This window comes from Geospiza fortis, unplaced genomic scaffold (assembly GCF_000277835.1).
Source record: "Geospiza fortis unplaced genomic scaffold, GeoFor_1.0 scaffold433, whole genome shotgun sequence".
In the NCBI taxonomy this organism is placed as follows: domain Eukaryota; kingdom Metazoa; phylum Chordata; class Aves; order Passeriformes; family Thraupidae; genus Geospiza; species Geospiza fortis.
The window spans coordinates 360,513-378,068 of record NW_005054554.1 but is presented as its reverse complement, the minus strand read 5'-3'; the positions used below and the strand labels follow the sequence as shown (position 1 = coordinate 378,068).

The 17,556-nt window shown below is 41.0% G+C and overlaps 1 protein-coding gene across 1 annotated transcript; it reads left to right on the top strand.

Moving 5' to 3' along the window:
- The first annotated feature begins 6 nt into the window (after window positions 1-6).
- Window positions 7-9,479, top strand: STARD4 (StAR related lipid transfer domain containing 4). Its single transcript, XM_005429527.2, has 5 exons — window positions 7-270; window positions 2,130-2,179; window positions 3,904-4,030; window positions 5,180-5,294; window positions 5,866-9,479. Exons 1-5 carry the CDS (start codon window positions 166-168, stop codon window positions 6,090-6,092), a joined length of 624 nt encoding a protein of 207 aa, XP_005429584.1. The 5' UTR covers window positions 7-165; the 3' UTR covers window positions 6,093-9,479.
- The last annotated feature ends 8,077 nt before the right edge of the window (window positions 9,480-17,556 follow it).

Here is a 17,556-nt window from a genome sequence, read left to right as displayed (position 1 = left end):
GCCACCTGAACCCGGCTGGGAGATGTGCGAGTGTGCACGCGGCGGTGTTTTCCGCATCCTCCGTTCGGGTTTGGAAGATCCGCGCTGTTGCTGGCATCCCTGACTCCGTGCCGTGTTCTGCTCTGTGTCTGTGTGATTAGGCATCTTCGCGCAGAAGGGAAGCAGATGGATCCCCTGCCCAATCCCGCGCCCCTGGCCTCGAAGCTGCGGAACACGCTGATTCGGTACCACAGCATCGGAGACGGCGACTGGCGGGTGGCGAAGAAAACCGTGAGTGCTCTGGGCGCTTCTCGGTTCTGCTCCGCAGGAAGCTGTGGGTCACCGGTGCAGCGGAAAGAGCCCGCTGTGCCGTGCCACACGGCTGAGAAACACTTGGCCGCGCCCTGCAGGACTTTAAACTGACAGACGCTGTGAAACCATCACTCTAGAATATCTTTAGATGACAGGATGTGTTTTTCCTGTTCTCAGGCATACTCTGTCATTTCTTCTACCCATTTTCAGGGGTGTATCTCACGGAAGAACCTGTGTGGGATTATAGGCTTGACTTACTACAAAATGGGAAGTACTTAGCATTAATCGTGTTGCAAGAGGCTCACGTGTACTTCCAGCAAAGCAGACACAGGCATCTGGAATCTCTTGTCAATAAATAGTTCATCATGCTTTAGCTTTCGAATATCTTCCTCTTAGAAATGAGAAAATTCTTTCCTTCTTAAGAAATGAGATAATTCTCAAGGCTTCCTCTTATACTGTTTCACTTTTCTGATCTTCTTTAGAGACTGCACATTATCCTAAGTTTCCTTCTCTGAAAGAGAATACAGTTCCTGCTCTCTCCAACCAGTTTGCCATCCTCTTGAGCTGCCTGGGTTTTTTGAGTTGTGCTTCAACAAGCTAAATAGCCTTTGCTTGTGCACCAGTCCTAGGCTGGGTGAATACTTCTTGGTTCCCCATCCACAGAAAGTAGAAGTGTAGCAATATGGTAGGACTAGTGTGGTAAATTTCTATCTTTGTCTTTTTGTTACAGTGGTTTGAGTAGTGCTTTTATTTTTTCTTCCATCGTGAGCAGACACTGATAGGACAGAGGCATCTGATCCAAATGTAACTTATTATTTGCAGAATTAATAAATTTGCTGTCTGGAGAGGGAGGAATGGAGCATCCAAGCCTTTTACTCTTGCAATGCACCTATACCACCTCTACTCTACTAAATGTGTTGTTATATTAAGTACTACTGAATTCCTTTAAAAAGTTGCCTGCATCCTTGTGTTCCAAATCCTCAGATTTTACCCCTCTCCAGCCTTTCCTTCCTCTTTCCTTTCTTTTCTTCCTCCCTTCTTTCCATTTTGATACTGTGCCATGTAAAAGAAACTCAAGCTTTACCTACCACAAGGAGACGTGTTGTGCCCCAAAATACCTTAAATAATTCTGGGTCTGGTACTTAACAGTACTGTTCTTTAGGACATTTGGTCTTTTTTGCTTATATAATCATGATTCCAAAGAAAGGGGTGCCATATGGTACTCTTTTCAACACCAAAATTCAGACACTTTGTACAGAGGTTCCATGTCATAGTTACATAAAAATCAGAAGATACTGGTTTCTCTATTTTCTCTGGGTAACTTTAAAATAAATAGACTACTGCTTGCAAGATTCTTCTAGTCAGGCATCTAGGAGAGAAAGGTAATTGAACTTTCTTTTCTGCACCTGCACCTCATGCATGCTTCTGTAATGTGTGTTAAAGGAGTGCAAGCAGGAGCAGTGTGGTCTTCCTGTCTGAGCAACATCCGGCTGTTGGCTTTCCAGTGGCCTTGCAATTGGAAGGCTTTCCCTGCTAATGTTGTTCCATTACTCTGTGTGTTTTCACAGTAAACTGACTTGGCCTACCAAACCCTACTTCTGCACAGACTTCTGGCATTTCACTCTGAGAGAGCAAATTTTCTGATTTTTTTGAAATAATAGAAAATTACAAGTAAAAGATATCTGAAAAATCTGAGGAAAATTGTGCAGTGGTGCCCAGGTGAACCATGGCTAGTTATAAAGTTGTCTGCTTTTCTTCAAGGAAGTTGAAGCATTTTGTGGACTTCTTGCAATTGTATCCAAGTGACAATTAATACTGTGGCTTATATTTTCTTTCAGAAAGATGCAACTGTGTGGCGTAAACCATCGGAGGAATTCAGTGGATACCTGTAAGTTTGCCTACACAAGAGATACATTTTTAATGTTCCACAAATGTGTTCTGTAGAATTTAGAGATTAAGGCTGTGAATTCTATAGCCCTCAGCTACACAGATCCTCCTGAGGGAAAGCTAAATGGGTTACCTGTTGTGGCTGGATGATTCCTTTCTAGTTTTTCAGTTTGATACTTTAGCATTGCATGGTGTCTAGAGCAACAGTGAAGTCTGTGGAATACACCACAGGACTCCCATTAGCTGAAGTGGCAACAGCATCTGCCCAGAAATGATGTCCTGTAAAGCTCAGAATCAAGCCTGGGTTCAGTAGTCCTGCAGGGTCACTGGCTGACAGCTCAGTCAGTCCTTGTACTCATTAGCTTGGTTCTACTCCTGTGTTATGATCCGCTCTAATCACAGAGGAGTAAAGAGAACTGACTCTCTGTGAATAAAGCAGAATGAACCCAAAACCATTCAGATATTCCCAAGACTTGATTAAAACCAAACAAGGCTAGGTGTTGATGCTGAAAAATTCATACATTTTATTTAGTAGTGAAAGAGGCAAAGAAAAAGGAAGAAAAAAAGAAGTAGAAGAAGGGGAGTGTGTTTGGGGAGACAGGGAGCGTGACAGGTTAAGTAGAAGCATGTTACCCCTCTACGGGTCCCAGTGATGTCTCATTGTTCCCCTCAGTCTAGTCTTCTTGGTGGTGAGGGTCCCCCACCCAAAAGTATAGAGTCCCATGGATTAATACAGGGTTTGGGCAGGTGGGAATGCCCAGCTGCCTCCCCTGAGGGGGGCAAGTTTGACACTGTCCCTTGCTTGACTCGATCCGTTATGTCATTTTGCATCATATGCAGCTTTGGTGCAGGGTCTGGGGCCCCCTTTGAGGGGGCGGTCTCTTTATTAGGCCATGACAACCCCTCTGCTGTCCCTCATGTGGATGTCCCTTAGATGTGGTTTTGCCAGGGTGAAGAGGCCCCACAGCTGAGCTGGTGTTGGGCTTTCATTGCCTCTGAGCAGAAGCTTTTTCACCACACACCCAAAATGTCTTATCCTCCCCCTTTTGGTGTGAGGGTCCCTTCCAGCCTGACAGCAGATAAGACTGGGGCTGTGGCCTCCACCCAAAGGTGCTGGGTTTAATCCTGTGGAAGTATTTTTCTCCCCCAGCCCAGACCTGAGTCACTTTATCTTGTCTCAAATCAATTTATAGTCCAGGGCCTCAGTCAGGAGGCCCATTGAGGGTGCTTCTGTGCAGCTTTTATTACACAGTTTTGCTATAATAGGCAAAAGTCCTTCACAAAACTGTTCAAGATGTAAACCATAGCATTTCAATCTCCAACATCCTGATACTTCTGGTTTATGAAAAATGTTTTTCCCATTATATTCGTGATCTCCTTTTTACTTTAGGTTTACTTACCTAAGGTGAACTCCCTTGCTAGCCAAGCAGTAGGAGTAAAATGACAAATTGTTACAGTTGTTAGAGAAATAAACAGAATAATTTTTATCCAAGGAAGGAATTTGCCATTTATAAAATACTAACTGTATAAAAAAGACAAATTTTTCAGAAACAAATTTCTTGCAGAGAAGAATAGATGCACCCATAGGTGTTTTCCTGTACTGTTTTCTCTGATACAATTGTCCACCGACCATACTCCCTGGTACGAAGGTTTTAATGTAAGTGTACTGTTGAAAATTAATGTAATATGAAGAATTTCTTACTAAATGTAAACACATTTTTCTAGCTACAAAGCTCAAGGAGTGGTGGAAGATGTTACTAACAGAATAGTGGATCATATTCGCCCTGGACCTTACAGGCTAGACTGGGACAGCCTAATGACTTCAATGGACATCATGGAAACATTTGAAGAGGTGAAGACTTGCTTAGATTCTTGAACGAGATGTGTACTGATGAATACATGAATTTAACATTCATGGCTTTAACATTCATGTAGAGCAGAGCTATTCCAACAGATCTGAACCTTTCTCCGCCTTCTTGTTTGCATGCATGAGCAGCATTGTGCATACATGCCCTGTGTGACCACACATCAGGCTCTCTGGCAGCACAGTCCTATTCTGAAGCTTGAAGTGCATCTTTCCATTAATGCTAAAAATAAGGGAGTCAGTCACAATTCTCTTGGACCTGGGAGGTCTGATAGCCTCTGATAAAATTCACATACAGAGGGCTACTGTGTAATACTGTGTATGCCAAAGCCATTTCATGCAGCTTGCTTTCTTCTGTTCTGCAGCAAACAATAGTATTACTCCACACATCTGGAAGCTGTAACCTCCCCCTCTTCCTGAAGGGCTGACTTGTGTATTATGGCTTTGTGCTGAGACACAAAACAGGTTATACTGAGGGTCAGGACTTGATAAAAGAAAGGTAGTTTTGAAGCTGGTTACTGAACAGCTAGTAGCCTTCCTTTGGTTAACGCAGACATGCAGTATGAATTCAAAACCCTCATCTGGACACGTGGCTTGAACATGGATTGTCATTTGCTCTGTCTCTGAAAGAAGATTTATATGACAAGGTATTTTGTCTATATAAAATTTATACAGACTCTATTATAAGAAAGCCTATTTTGAAGAATTGTTCACATTCCATTTTATTTTTCACTTAGTGGATAAAAGTATTAGATAGAGTATCTTAGTACTAAGAGATTCCTCTTGAAGTTTGTTTATGGTCCTTTTTGACTTCCCAAGTGCTCTTTGGTGACATAAGAGCCACGTAGCTTTCAGTTGTCAGGCATGCCAAAGTTCTCTAGCTTCAGATCTTTAAATCTTTATGGTGCCAGATACTCTCTGCTTCCATAACTCTCAGTTGTAGACCACAAATCCTTAAAACTTCCAGATTTTAGGTTGAGAATGGCACAGCCATTCAGACCTCACTGAATTTGCAGTGCAGTTGACAGTGGCTGTGAACTTTGTGAAAAATGTTAGCTCCCTGCAAGCATTACCTTTCCCTGTATTCATTATCCTAAGTTACATTTTTTTTCCCTTATAATTCTGTCACTCAACAAGAACTGCTGTGTGATGCGCTATACAACTGCTGGCCAGCTCTGGAACATCATAGCACCGAGGGAGTTTGTTGATTTCTCTTACACTACAAGCTATGAAGATGGGCTTCTAACATGTGGTAAGCCACCACCTGCCTCTGCTAAATTCTTATTTTACAACAGTTGCTTGGCTTAAGATTTGGTTCAGATTTAGTAGTAGTAAACATTCCAAAAATGGTCTAAGATGGTTTTCAGCATATAAATTCAAGGTGTTTTAACAAATGTAAAGGTGTTTTAACATTTTACATATTTAAAGAAGTGTACAAGTTACTGGTTTACCTATGGACCATTTGTTTCTGCCAGGCTTCACTTATGTCAGCTGTGGGGCAGGAGTGTTAGAGACAAGTTGAGTCCTTCAGCTGTGGTCTTAGAGCAAAATGGGATGAGTAACAACTTGCTTCTTGTAAATAGGAGGAATGTCCTCTTAACATTTGATTTTTTGCTAATCATGCTCTTCTGTCTGTCGCAGAGTTTGGATAAACAGCAAATTCCATGCATTAAAATACCCGGAAACTCGTAGTGTGCCTGTCACTACTACTAAATTCCCCAACCAGAACCTTATATATTACAAATTTACTGCACGTTAATTTTTTTTTAACCTCTTTCAAATTAATTTCCTTTCTTTTTTGTTTCTTTTATTTTCCTTGATAGGTATAAGCCTGGACTACGGAGAGGTGAGACCAAACTTTGTCCGTGGATTCAATCACCCTTGCGGCTGGTTCTGTGTCCCTCTCAAGGACTCTCCTGGCCACAGTCTTTTGACAGGCTACATCCAGACTGAGCTGCGAGGGATGCTGCCGCAGTCTGCAGTAGACACTGCCATGTCTAGCACCCTGGCCAATTTCTATTCTGACCTCAAAAAGGCACTCAAAGCGTAGACAAACAGTGACTTAAAAGCCAGCGCATTCCTTGCAATCAGATTATGTTGTTTAGCTTAGCATAGGTTACCTACTAAATTGAGGTAACGCTCTTCCTGAATGACGCCCGAACCTTTGTCTTGAGGATCCAAACAACTTTAGCAAGTGCTTCTTGATGTGATCATTGGCATACATTCCCAGTGCACAGTGCGAGATGCTTTTTACTGCTCAGCACTCTGCAGCTTTGTGAGGAATAGCCTGAATCTCTAAACTGCCAGCTTCCTCAGTAGAAAGCACAAGATGTGTGTGTGGGCTTGAAAAATGCAGTGTGAGCTCAGCTCTCTTCAGCAGTTTTGGAAGCCAGGTGCTCAGGATTTTGATAGTGCAGGTTGCTGTACAGGCAGCATCTCATTGAAGATGTAATTTTGTAATTTATATATATTTATATTTACCTAAATTTTAATTTATTTTTTAAAGTTTGTTCATCTGCCTCTGTAATTTGTTTTTAAAATTTGCTTTATTGTATGGATATTATGTAGCTAAGTTGTTAAATGATACTATTCATAAGAAAGCTATTTGTACTTGAGAGCAAAAATAAGTGTTCATTATTGGCATTTCTTTGATGTTGTAACTGTAACTTATTTGCTGTTGTATAGAACAGTCTCAGTACATAAAGAAATGCCCTTACAGCTGATCCAAAGCTCATTTAGGTCATCAGGGGTCTTTCCATAGTTTTTTTTTTGTGAACTTTTAATCATACAGTTGTCAAAATAGCAAACCTCCAGTGGATCTTCAGTGACACCCTGTACTTCTAAGGAGTTTTTGACTTAAAGTTGCATGTAATAGTGTGTGGGGGATTTCATTTGGTGGGTTTTTGTGGGGGTTTCTTTCTGTGTGTGTTTCTTTAACTGCAAACCCTGGAATTACAAAAGCAGCAGAAAGAGACACTTGCTTCAGGGATAGTGCTGTTGCTGTAGCCACAACAGCACAGACTTGCCAGTGTTCTGGTGCTGTGGAGTGCTCTGTGTTACTTCCCCTAGATTGATCTTTGCAATAAATTAACATCCTAAAACATGAGCAACTGAAGGCCAAAGCTGAAGGTGCAGAATTGCTGAGATCTGCTGAAGGATACAGGGTCTTTTTTTAAGATGCAGATTTCAAGAATATTCAGCAATCTGAATCTGTGATTCTGACAGATACATAGCAGCGGCATTTAAAAAATAACTCCCTCCCTGCTAGGAACATGAATTCTCTTCAAAATCTGATGTTAAGCCTTTGATGTTGGTATGTGTCATTTGCTCAGGTGATGCTGTAGTTATCCCCATGTTTTGCCAGTGCTCACAGTTGCAAGTTTAGCTGTGTGGGAGTTTGGGAAGGTATCTTGGATCCCTGATATTGTGGAGTTGTATACATATAATCCAGGGAGGGGTAATGTACCCTCAAAAAACCAAAAACTCAGATGAAAGTTCCCAGTAATACTGGCTTTTTTGACGTTGGCCACTGTAACTGAACTCTGAATAGTGAGGACTTTCTCATTGCTCAATCAGAGAGGTAGAAAAAACATAATAGCAAATATAGTGGGGGCTTCTTCAACCTGCTTCATGTTTTAACATGTTTAGTACTATTTAATACTGTTAAAAACAATGCATGAAACAGCCTTTGGGTCTGCATGGGCAGAAAATGTTAACTCAGTTTTAGGTTTTGTGTGTTCTGCATTTCCCTTTAAACCTCTCGATTAGTTGTCCCATTTTTTTTCTACCTTCCTTGTGTCTGCCAAAGTACTGCAAGCTCACAAGGTGATCTTCTACTGCCAAGGACACCAAGGAATTGCTGCTAGAATCCTCTCCTTTCTAGTACTGGTACAGAGGCAATTATGAAATCTCTGGCAGTGGTGCTCCGTGGGATGAATGATGACATGATTGTAGAGGAAACTGTTTGAAGTGTATCCTATTTTTTCTTCCCAGTTACAAAGATTACATGTGCAGTGAATCTGCATATTCATGTCTTCTCTTTTTAGAGCTGCTGGGACTGACTAATGGGGGGTTGTGATTCAGATGTATGTAGAGAAAAATATTGCCCAGTTTAAATCTGCACAGAGGCACTTCAGTGCTGGAGAAATGGATCACAAGGTGCACAAGACACTTACGGGAGGTTGTTTGTACAACACCAGGCACAGAAAAGTAATTATTCCAAACACCCATTTTAGTAGCTCTGACACATATACAGTATCTATCCATATTTAGTATCCAGTGAAATGGCTTTTTCTGCTTTCAGTAGAGACAAGTTGGTGAAGCACAGAGTGGCTGAAGAAAGAGGAACTTGAGCTAAAATAAGAAAATTGCTAGTGTATTTTTGTATATTGATACTTCTAATAAAAATTTCAGCTACTGATTAATACAGAACTAGAAAAAAAGATGTTCCATTTCAAATGTATTTATTTGAACCTGAAATTTATGTTATTTTTATATAGCTATAGATGGAGAAGAAGAAGAACTGTTCTTTAACTAGAGTACATCAGAACCAAGAAAGCCACAATATCAGAGCCTCTTCTCCCACTGTTGCATTCTCCTCCTGAGTTACTGGACAATCTAGGTGGAGCGAAGAGGGTTAAAACAGGAAAGCAGTGGCAAGGACAAAGTGCAGGAGCCTGTGTTTTGCTTATGCAGAAGAAATGGGAGACAAAGTAAATGCTTAGTATAGATTTCTATCATTTAGGAATATAGTTATCTAGAAGTGACTTCTGAAAAAATTGCCCAGGAATAGCAGAAATCTGGCTTTGCTAGACAAATAGCATGTATATAGAACCATCAAAATTATTTTTATATGTCTAATAATTTTTTTTAAAACTTACTTTTTTGGGGATTTGGGCAATGTGACACTTTACGCTTTGGCACTTTAATTAGGTGCTTTGTATGTGTATGGGAAACATGACTGAAGATAATTTTCATGTTTGGGTTCTGTTCCTCATCTAAAACCTCCAGCATTAAACCTTGCCTGTGATGTGCAGAAGATGCAGGGCTAGGGTTAAGCTAAATTTAGAGGCAGTCAAAGTACTCTACCAAATCTGCCTGGGAAGTGCACTAGTATTTCAGAGAGATACTCTGTGCACAGGCCCTGATCTCAAATTTGATGAATTTATAAATGTGAAACATGATGAACTTATAAAACACAGCATGTATAATTCCTCCAGTAATCATAAGTAGCCAGAACACACCAGGTGTGGCCTGGTTGTTTAACCTAAGAGATACACTGTTGTAAAAATAGCCCTAATTCTAGAGAAACACTCAAGTTGTGCCTGTGAAAGTCAAAGTCTGTTTTAACAGTGGGTTTAACTTACTGTGTTCAGCATTTAAGCGATTGTATTTGTATTTTGAGTGCAAATGCAGAATAAATAATGGATTCCAACAGGCTCGTGATGTAGTTTCTTCAATACTTGTGCAACCATATGTAGCATTTTTGGGGAGTTATGTCTGATGATGTGGTTCATCTTCAGCTGCATGGTGATGTCTAATGATACTAATTTGTGTCCTTAAATTTGAAAGCCATAAGGCCTGCCTTCACTTGGAAACTTGATTTAGACTGAGGAAAATGCCTAACTGAAATGTCTTGAAAGCTGTACAGGTTGTATTTTCTCAAGGCTTCAGTTCTAAAAATGTATATACAGAAGTGTTTGATGGCCCATGATTGTTGTGGAAGACCTTTTTTATTTTGGCTTAGTATTATTTACCTTTTTATATGTTTAAGAAGTGATCTATTAACCATAAATGTTAAATAAATGAGCATGTAGCACCCGGTGGAAGGCATATAGATGTATATTAGGTATATAAAATAAGCTGCAACATGTATATTGTCATGTATTTAATTAGCATCTACAGAAATGAAGAAAATCCCTGTATCTTCTCTAGAGCCTTCCCTTGTTTCTCTTGCAAAGCTGGCATAAAGGCAGTAAAGTTCTGTAACATTTGACTTCAGTGGAAAGAGTTGTAACTTACCTCTGTTGCTGACAGAAGGAACTGTCGCCTCTGAGAAACAGCACACCCTTGTAGGGCATGTATCATGTCACCTTCTGCAAAGTGTGGTAGGGATAGGTATAGAGGCCACTTGGGATCTTTGGATAATCCTTAAGGACATTAATTATTAGAATTGTTAAAACATTGATATTCAAACCCATTTCCTGGTGAAAGATGTAGAAAGATGAGAGAGATTTTAAACCTACACTAAATATTAAATGTTCTTTAGAAAATAATATATCCTTAAGTCCTAAACCACAATTTAAACTCTGTAACACATTCTGACTTTTCCAGTCCTCATTGGGCTGTGCTGGTGACTCAGTTTTACAGTTCAGGTAGGGACTGCTTATCATGGAGTTAACCTTCTTTGGAATTGTGCCACTAGCAGGGAGAAAGCAGACGCAGATGGTAGCAGCATGTGGCAGGAGATACCTGTGCATATTTCATAGCTGATCCACATGATACGAAATGCCACATCTGGACTAAGGAGCCTCAAATACCAGCACATTGCCACATCTGGACTAAGGAGCCTCAAATACCAGCACATTACCCAGAACTGCCTTCTCCAGAGTTACTTTCTTTAAAACATTTCTTTCAGCGTGCCAAGACACTGGGACAAGCTAATAAACCTTAGAAGTTTTTCTGTGATACAGGTAACCTAAATTACCTGTATCAAAGATCAACTGACCTTAGGAGATCAGTTACTGCCTGAAGTGTAACCAAAAACTGACCTTGTTCAGGCCCTCGCTAGACCAGTTTGGCTCTGCCCTGGCATGTACAGAGGTAGAAATCTCTTCCTGAGCTCTGTACCTGGGCCTTGCTGACCTGCCTGCCAGCAGAGACCCCTCTCTGAGGCAGTTTATAACCCTGGAGAGAAAATTTTTATGCCAAGATTCTGTGACTGTCTCAGCCTGCAGTTTGGTTTCCAGTCAGGGAGCACTGCTGCCGAGGCATTGGTGTCTCAGCAATTCCAGCTCCAGCACTGGGGAGGCAGGGCAATGCTCAAGTGGATGCATTTGAGCAGCAGCAAACACGAGTTTGGTTGACCCGTGTTATTTGTGTGCCATACAACCCCTTCTTGTCTGTATGCCTAACAGGATTTCAAACTGCTTACAATTTGAAGGGGGAAGGAAAGAAACCACAGCAGGCCTTTTTGCTGGAGCATGAGCCATGTCTCCAGAAACCACCCTCTCTTCTGCATACAGGATTAAGGGTGCAGCCTGGATGTGCCCAGCCATATCTGCAGAATTTCATGATCTCTCTGTTTCAATCAGCTAAATGAAAATAAAATTTTGTATATTCTCAACATGGGCAAAACATCTTTCTGTTCTGCTGTGTGCCTCCCAGCCCACACCATGGGAGTAGAGTCTCAGTGGAAATGAAATTGAGGAAATCTGATGACCACCACTAGTACCAAAGAAGTAAGGAAGAGACCCTCCATGCACTTTTTTTTTTAATGTTAAATGAAAGTATGGAGAATTCACCATGGATGTAAAAATACTGAATCACTTCTCAAAACTACCTGCATCATTGTATATTTGAAACATAATTTCTGGGATATGTACAACATTGAAAGAAACAAGTGCATGAACTGCTGAGAAGGACATCATAACCACAAAAGCCCAGGGCTTTTAAAAGAAGACTGCACCAGACATCAACAGAAATGCAGAAATTTGATAGTTATGAGGCAGGATCATTATGTTTAACTCCCCAGCTATCCTAACTCATTAAAAGTTCCTCTGACTTGTTAGTTCTTTTTTATTTCCCATTTCCTCATTTGTCTCAAGTTCACTATAAAGCCAGTGTAATGCTGTGCTGTATCATGAGCTCCAACTCAGCTGTTTGATGTGCTATTTTTAAGAGATCAGGAAAAAGCAAGCAACCCTTGAGCTCCAGGGGGAGCTCGAAGCCAGCTCGATACTTGCCCTCCTCTTTCCTTTGGTCTTTCCACTGCCCATTTCCATTCTGTTACGGAGATGTGACCAAGATGATTTCATGAAACTGCAGTAAGAATGTATGCCTTGCATTAGCTTGGGAAAAGATTCAGCAACATCCATGGAAGTGCCAAATTAGACTATTTTTTTTTCCTGGAGCACTGTTGCCATGCAAAATGTCTTGTGGAGCTTATAATAATTTATTTCTTACATTGCTCCAGGGTGGAGAGATTTTGTGAAATCATCTCCCACAAAAGGGTGTGAAGGAACTTTGCATTCATGCAGTTTGCAAGACTAAGGAGTTATAGGTGACAAGAATAACAGGATGCTCCAGTACCAGGCAAGATGGAACACCGCTGAGGGTGACAGATGTGGGAACAGAGCAGAGAAATTTAAAAAAAAAACAAGTCCTTTCAACACGTTGGTCTTGCAATATTCTCCATTCAGGTACCATGTGCAGCTTTTGACAATGTAGCTCAAGACAAAGAGTAGTCAACTAAAGGCAGAAAACTCATATTCCAGCAAGAAGAGGAGTGTATGAGCTCTGGGGTAAAGGATTTGTCTGTGCTGCTGAGAGAAGAGGATGCTGAATGAAGGAGCACATTAATAACCTTTAGATTAGGTTACAGAAAGAAAATCTTTGTGAAATGGCTGCAGAAAACATATCATTGTGATAGAAAAACTGTTAACTGCAACAAAAATACTTGGGACTTTGTAAAATACTTCGCAGTTAAAAGAGAAGCAGAACTAGAATGTTCAAGGAGGTGGTAATTTCTTAATTGCTGGAAGTAATTAACAAAAAGGGACACAAACATCTATATCACATAACCCACCCTGGGATACAGAGGAAGCCTGGACAGCCCCTAGTTTTGTACTCCACCATTAATAACAGATTTTGTTTGTTATTCAGCTGCTAACTTTTGAGGAAAGAGGAGCAGGGGAAATGCTGTGCCAAGCTGGAATTCAATCTAGACTTTGCAATATAACCAATTAATACCCATGATGACTCCTCTTTATAAGGATGAATATTATTCCTTGCTATACATTGAGCATTAGCTGTCAGCAAATAATAGATGTAACCTTTTCTAGATTTACTAGTTTATTTAGCATCAGATCAGCCATGCAAGACACTTACTAAAAATAGACATCCCATCACTGAAGCATTTTCTCATGGCTTATCAGCATTCCCATGCAAACACACAAGGAGGTACACTGGTCCCACACACAATACATGGAAATAACAAAATGGTCATTTTTTTCTGGTTCAAATTTCTCTCTGGTTCACTTGCACAGTATAAGGAAATTTACTACACAAACAGGCTTAATCAGAAGCAAAAGGGTAAAGTTAAACAAGCAGACTATAAACTGCTATTTAGTTGCTTACATCAAAACAGTGTAGACAGTACAGGATTTTTTACACATTAAGCAGTAAAATAAGGAGCCAGGAACACAGGACATGGAGCTAATTTGACAGAGTCTGCTATATATATTTACAACATTCTTCATTGTTACTAGTTGGAGTCCAGCCTCCACTGCTCTGAGATCAATGAGCTCCTGTAACAGGCTTATAAAATATTTTGTGTTATTAATCAAAGGCACCATTTTTTCTGTTTGTCTTGGAAACATCAGCACATACCCTAATCATCCAGCATACAGGATTCTTGAATTCACAAAAGCACACATTTCCCTCCTTATGGTCCTCATCCAGCCAGAAGCCTCCAAACCAAGGCCAGGCCAGACATGCACCCTTCATGTATCACACTTCTTCAGGTTAAAATCAGTTTAAGCTGATGAGCTCCTTACTGTGGGTGGGGAGCAGCCAGTCAGCCTCTGATTGGTACCCCTGATCTTGCAAGGATGTGTGGAATAGTTCCTGGGGACCAACAGACTTCTTCCCCCAGGCCAGAGGGCCTCAATGAGTCTTCCCTTCTCCTGCTCCCTGACAAGTTGAACAGCCACCACCACTGCTGCCCTGCAAGAACATCCTGTTCATGGTGGACTTGGCAGTGCTGGCTTAACAGTTGGACTGCATGATCTTTCCCAACCAATCTCTTCCAAAGGTCTTTCCCAGCCTTTCTATGGTTCTATGATGTGGATTCACCTCCACCTCTCCATCTTTCCTTCTCCCTGAGCAACCATTTCAGAGGTAATTTCTCACAAGCATAGGCCACTTGTCTCCATGTATTCCAAAAAATAAAGCCGAAAAAACCCCAAAGAACAACCAGACTCAAAAATAATGCCCTCTTATGGAACATGAAGTAAAATTTCTGCTGTCTAATCAGAAGTGTTAGCGTGGCATCTCATGAGGATGTGGTGTGAACAAGGAAGTGGTTCTTGTGCTCAGCAGCACAAGGAAACTGGGTCAGCTCTCACCAGTTAGTAGTTGTAACTGTCCTTGTTTCTAGTTACTTTCAGTAATAAGAATCTTTGTTTGTAATTATTGTCTCTCTGCAACCAAGGTGGTAATGATTTGAGCAGAGCAAACAAGGCACCTACCACTACAGTGGAGGTAATGGAGATGATGGAACCAGCCTTGGATGGTCCTTGTCATTCCCAAGGAAAATACTTCTCAGGGAGAACACTGCTGCAGCAGGTTTTAGGAGATATTTCAAAGATATTTTTGTCTAAATATACATACAGTCCCTTTGCTTAGTTTCATGAAATGTTTCTTGACAGTTTTCTGTAAAAGACTACTTCAGGCCACCATGGTCAGCTGAGGGAGAGACGACTGGGGGACATATTAATAGTACAAACAATACAACTTCAATGTCTTACAAATGAAGGGTAGGGTTAGTGGTGATGTTTTTCCATCTGGAGGAGGCTGTCACTGAATGGATATGTTTGCACTACTTCCAGAAACATGGCTGGTGGACATGTCAGGAAAATAACAGAAATCAAGAAAATTGAGACCTCAGAATGTACATATATAGACACTTCTCACTTTATCCTCTGTTGTCACAAAGTTAAAACAGAGCTCCTTTTGGTGCGTTCTGTAGCAGACTTCTCTGGTGTGTTTGTTGTGGGCAGTTATTGTGCAGTGTTATTTGGGGATTTGTGTAGCTGTGGTCATTCATGCAAATTTCACGTTTGTAAGTAACATCATCATGCTTTAGGATCTGAGGGGTGATAGGATAGTGCAGACCCCCGTGCACAGTTCTGTGGATGAACAAATATGACTCAGTGGCTCCTAGAACATACAGTCTCTGGGACAGACCACATGGCATTTGCAGCTGTAAATCAAACCCAATGGTTTGTCCTCAGCTTTCAAGTGGCCAGAAGAGCTGCTTCGAGTAATTTGAAATAATAATTTCAATTAGAAGAGCTATCCCAGATCCACCCAACATAGGGATAAGAATTACAGTCTTTTTTCTTGTTGATGGACTTTCCCTCTGTGTACTTATGCAGATACAATGACTGGCTCCAGAGTTTTGTATTACAAAGCAGATCATTGCTTACAGTTCCAGGCAACAAATGGGACCACATACTCCAAACTGACTCTGCAGCTTCTGTGCCACAGCTTTTCAGTGTTGTGCCAACACTGTAAATGGCAATGTTGCATAAAATATGATTCTAAGGGTATCAACTCATATTATGTAAACAATATTAGGAAGGTCACTGGTCATAGAACACATGATATTTTTCAGAATTCCCAGGCCTGACTTATCTCTTTGGATTGACCTAAACAATATCTTCCATGGAAGGAAAAAGGTGCTGTTGGCAAAGGAGCTTCCTGGTGCTGAGGAGCAGAATCTGGCACGGTTCTGTTCTTGTGCCTCTTTGCTCTGAGCCCCTCACCCTTTGCCTACAGCAGCCCAGGTGCCTTCATTTTCTTTTGGGAAAATAACCCAAGAAGCTCAGTTATTTTCTGTGTCTGTCTGGCATTTGTTGCACACCACTGAGCTATTTCTGTCAGCCAGGTATAGGCTGTTAAGAAAGGAATCTGAAGGTGCCAGGAAACAGCATGAATCTGAGAAATGGGGGGGGAAAGTAGAAATACCTCTCCCTGGGTACCAACTGGCAGTGACAAATCACACCAGGGGTGGCTCACAGAGAAATACATGTACTGACTGATGGAACCCAGACTCTTCTGGGAGCACAAGGGCAACAGCAGATTTGTCAGGGCAGAAAAGCTGAAACCTTGCAGGTGTCAGATGGCTCTTTACCTACTGACTGGCAGCTGACAGCTGCTCCTGGGTGCCCCTGGGCCAGAAGAAAAAGAGATGAAGCACAAAGGAGAAGAATAACAATAAGCCCTTTAGCCATTAATGTTAACACATGTTAACACAAAATTTGAAGCCAGAGTTTCAAACAGAAAAAAAAAAATATCCCTTTCTTTTAAGCTTTGATCTTTATGTATCTTCCTATAGGAAGAACTCTGTGCTGCTTCACAGGGGCAAACACATGCTGTTTAATATACCTTGGCCAGTAAACATCTTCCGGATATACAAATAAAGGGCCAGACTGTTCTCACACATACTGTGGATGGAGCATCACTGGGCAGGGCTTCTGTGCAGTTTGGGGCAGCTCCAACTCCTCACGAAATGCTGTGCTGGTGTTGTCACTCCTCTTCCACCCCTGTACTGAGCACACCAAAGGAAGGCACTGAAATGATATTTTTCCCAGCTGTGTCTTGGAAGGAGGCAGAGCTGGGCAAAACTCCATACCGCTGTATTTTTCATCTTTCATACCTTGATATGCATTACTGAATTTCATCCAGCAATGATCTATGTACACCAGACTGGTAATCATTATAGTTTCAGGTCCAGCTGAGTAATGCTGGCAAGGGACAAATGATGGCTTAAAACTGCCATTGCTGCAACTTTCAATACAGACTTGGTTCTCAGATTGTTCAGCAGTCTCTGCTTCTTATTTGATAAATTTATATATTTATGTGTTCATATACATATTCAGATTTCAATCTATAATTTTACTGCTAAATTCAAAATTGGGTCACTTCAAGTATTCCATTATATTCCTGCTTCTGTACTATGCCTATTCCCACAATATTTGAATGCCTTCCAATAATAACTGCATTCATGTTCTCTTTTCCACTTGGGAGGGGTAGAAGAGGATGTAAGTATTTGGTGAATTTTTAGTTATGTGCATGTATATTGTTCTATCCTTATATTAGTTATAGGATTCACATTCCAAGGAATGCTCTTCAATTTCCCTCCAGCAATCTTCTGAATTACTCTGGCCAGAAATTTTACCTACCAGATGTAAAGAATCTGCAGCCTTGCCAGTAAAAATTTATATGTCTTCTGGAATTAAGATCATAAAATCACAAAATCACAGAATGGGTAAGGCTAGAAGTGACCATTGGCACGGTCATCTGGTCCCAACTCTCTGCTCAAGCCTAAAGCACATTGCATAGGATTGTGTCCAGGCTCTGGAACATCTCCAGTGAGGGAGATATTGCCTCTCTGGGCAATCAATCTGTCCCCAGGTGTGGACACTTGCACAGAGTAAAGAAGCTCTTTCTTTCTTTTTTTTTTTTTTTTTTTTTTTTTTTTTTGGGGGGTAATACCTGGTCTTTATTTT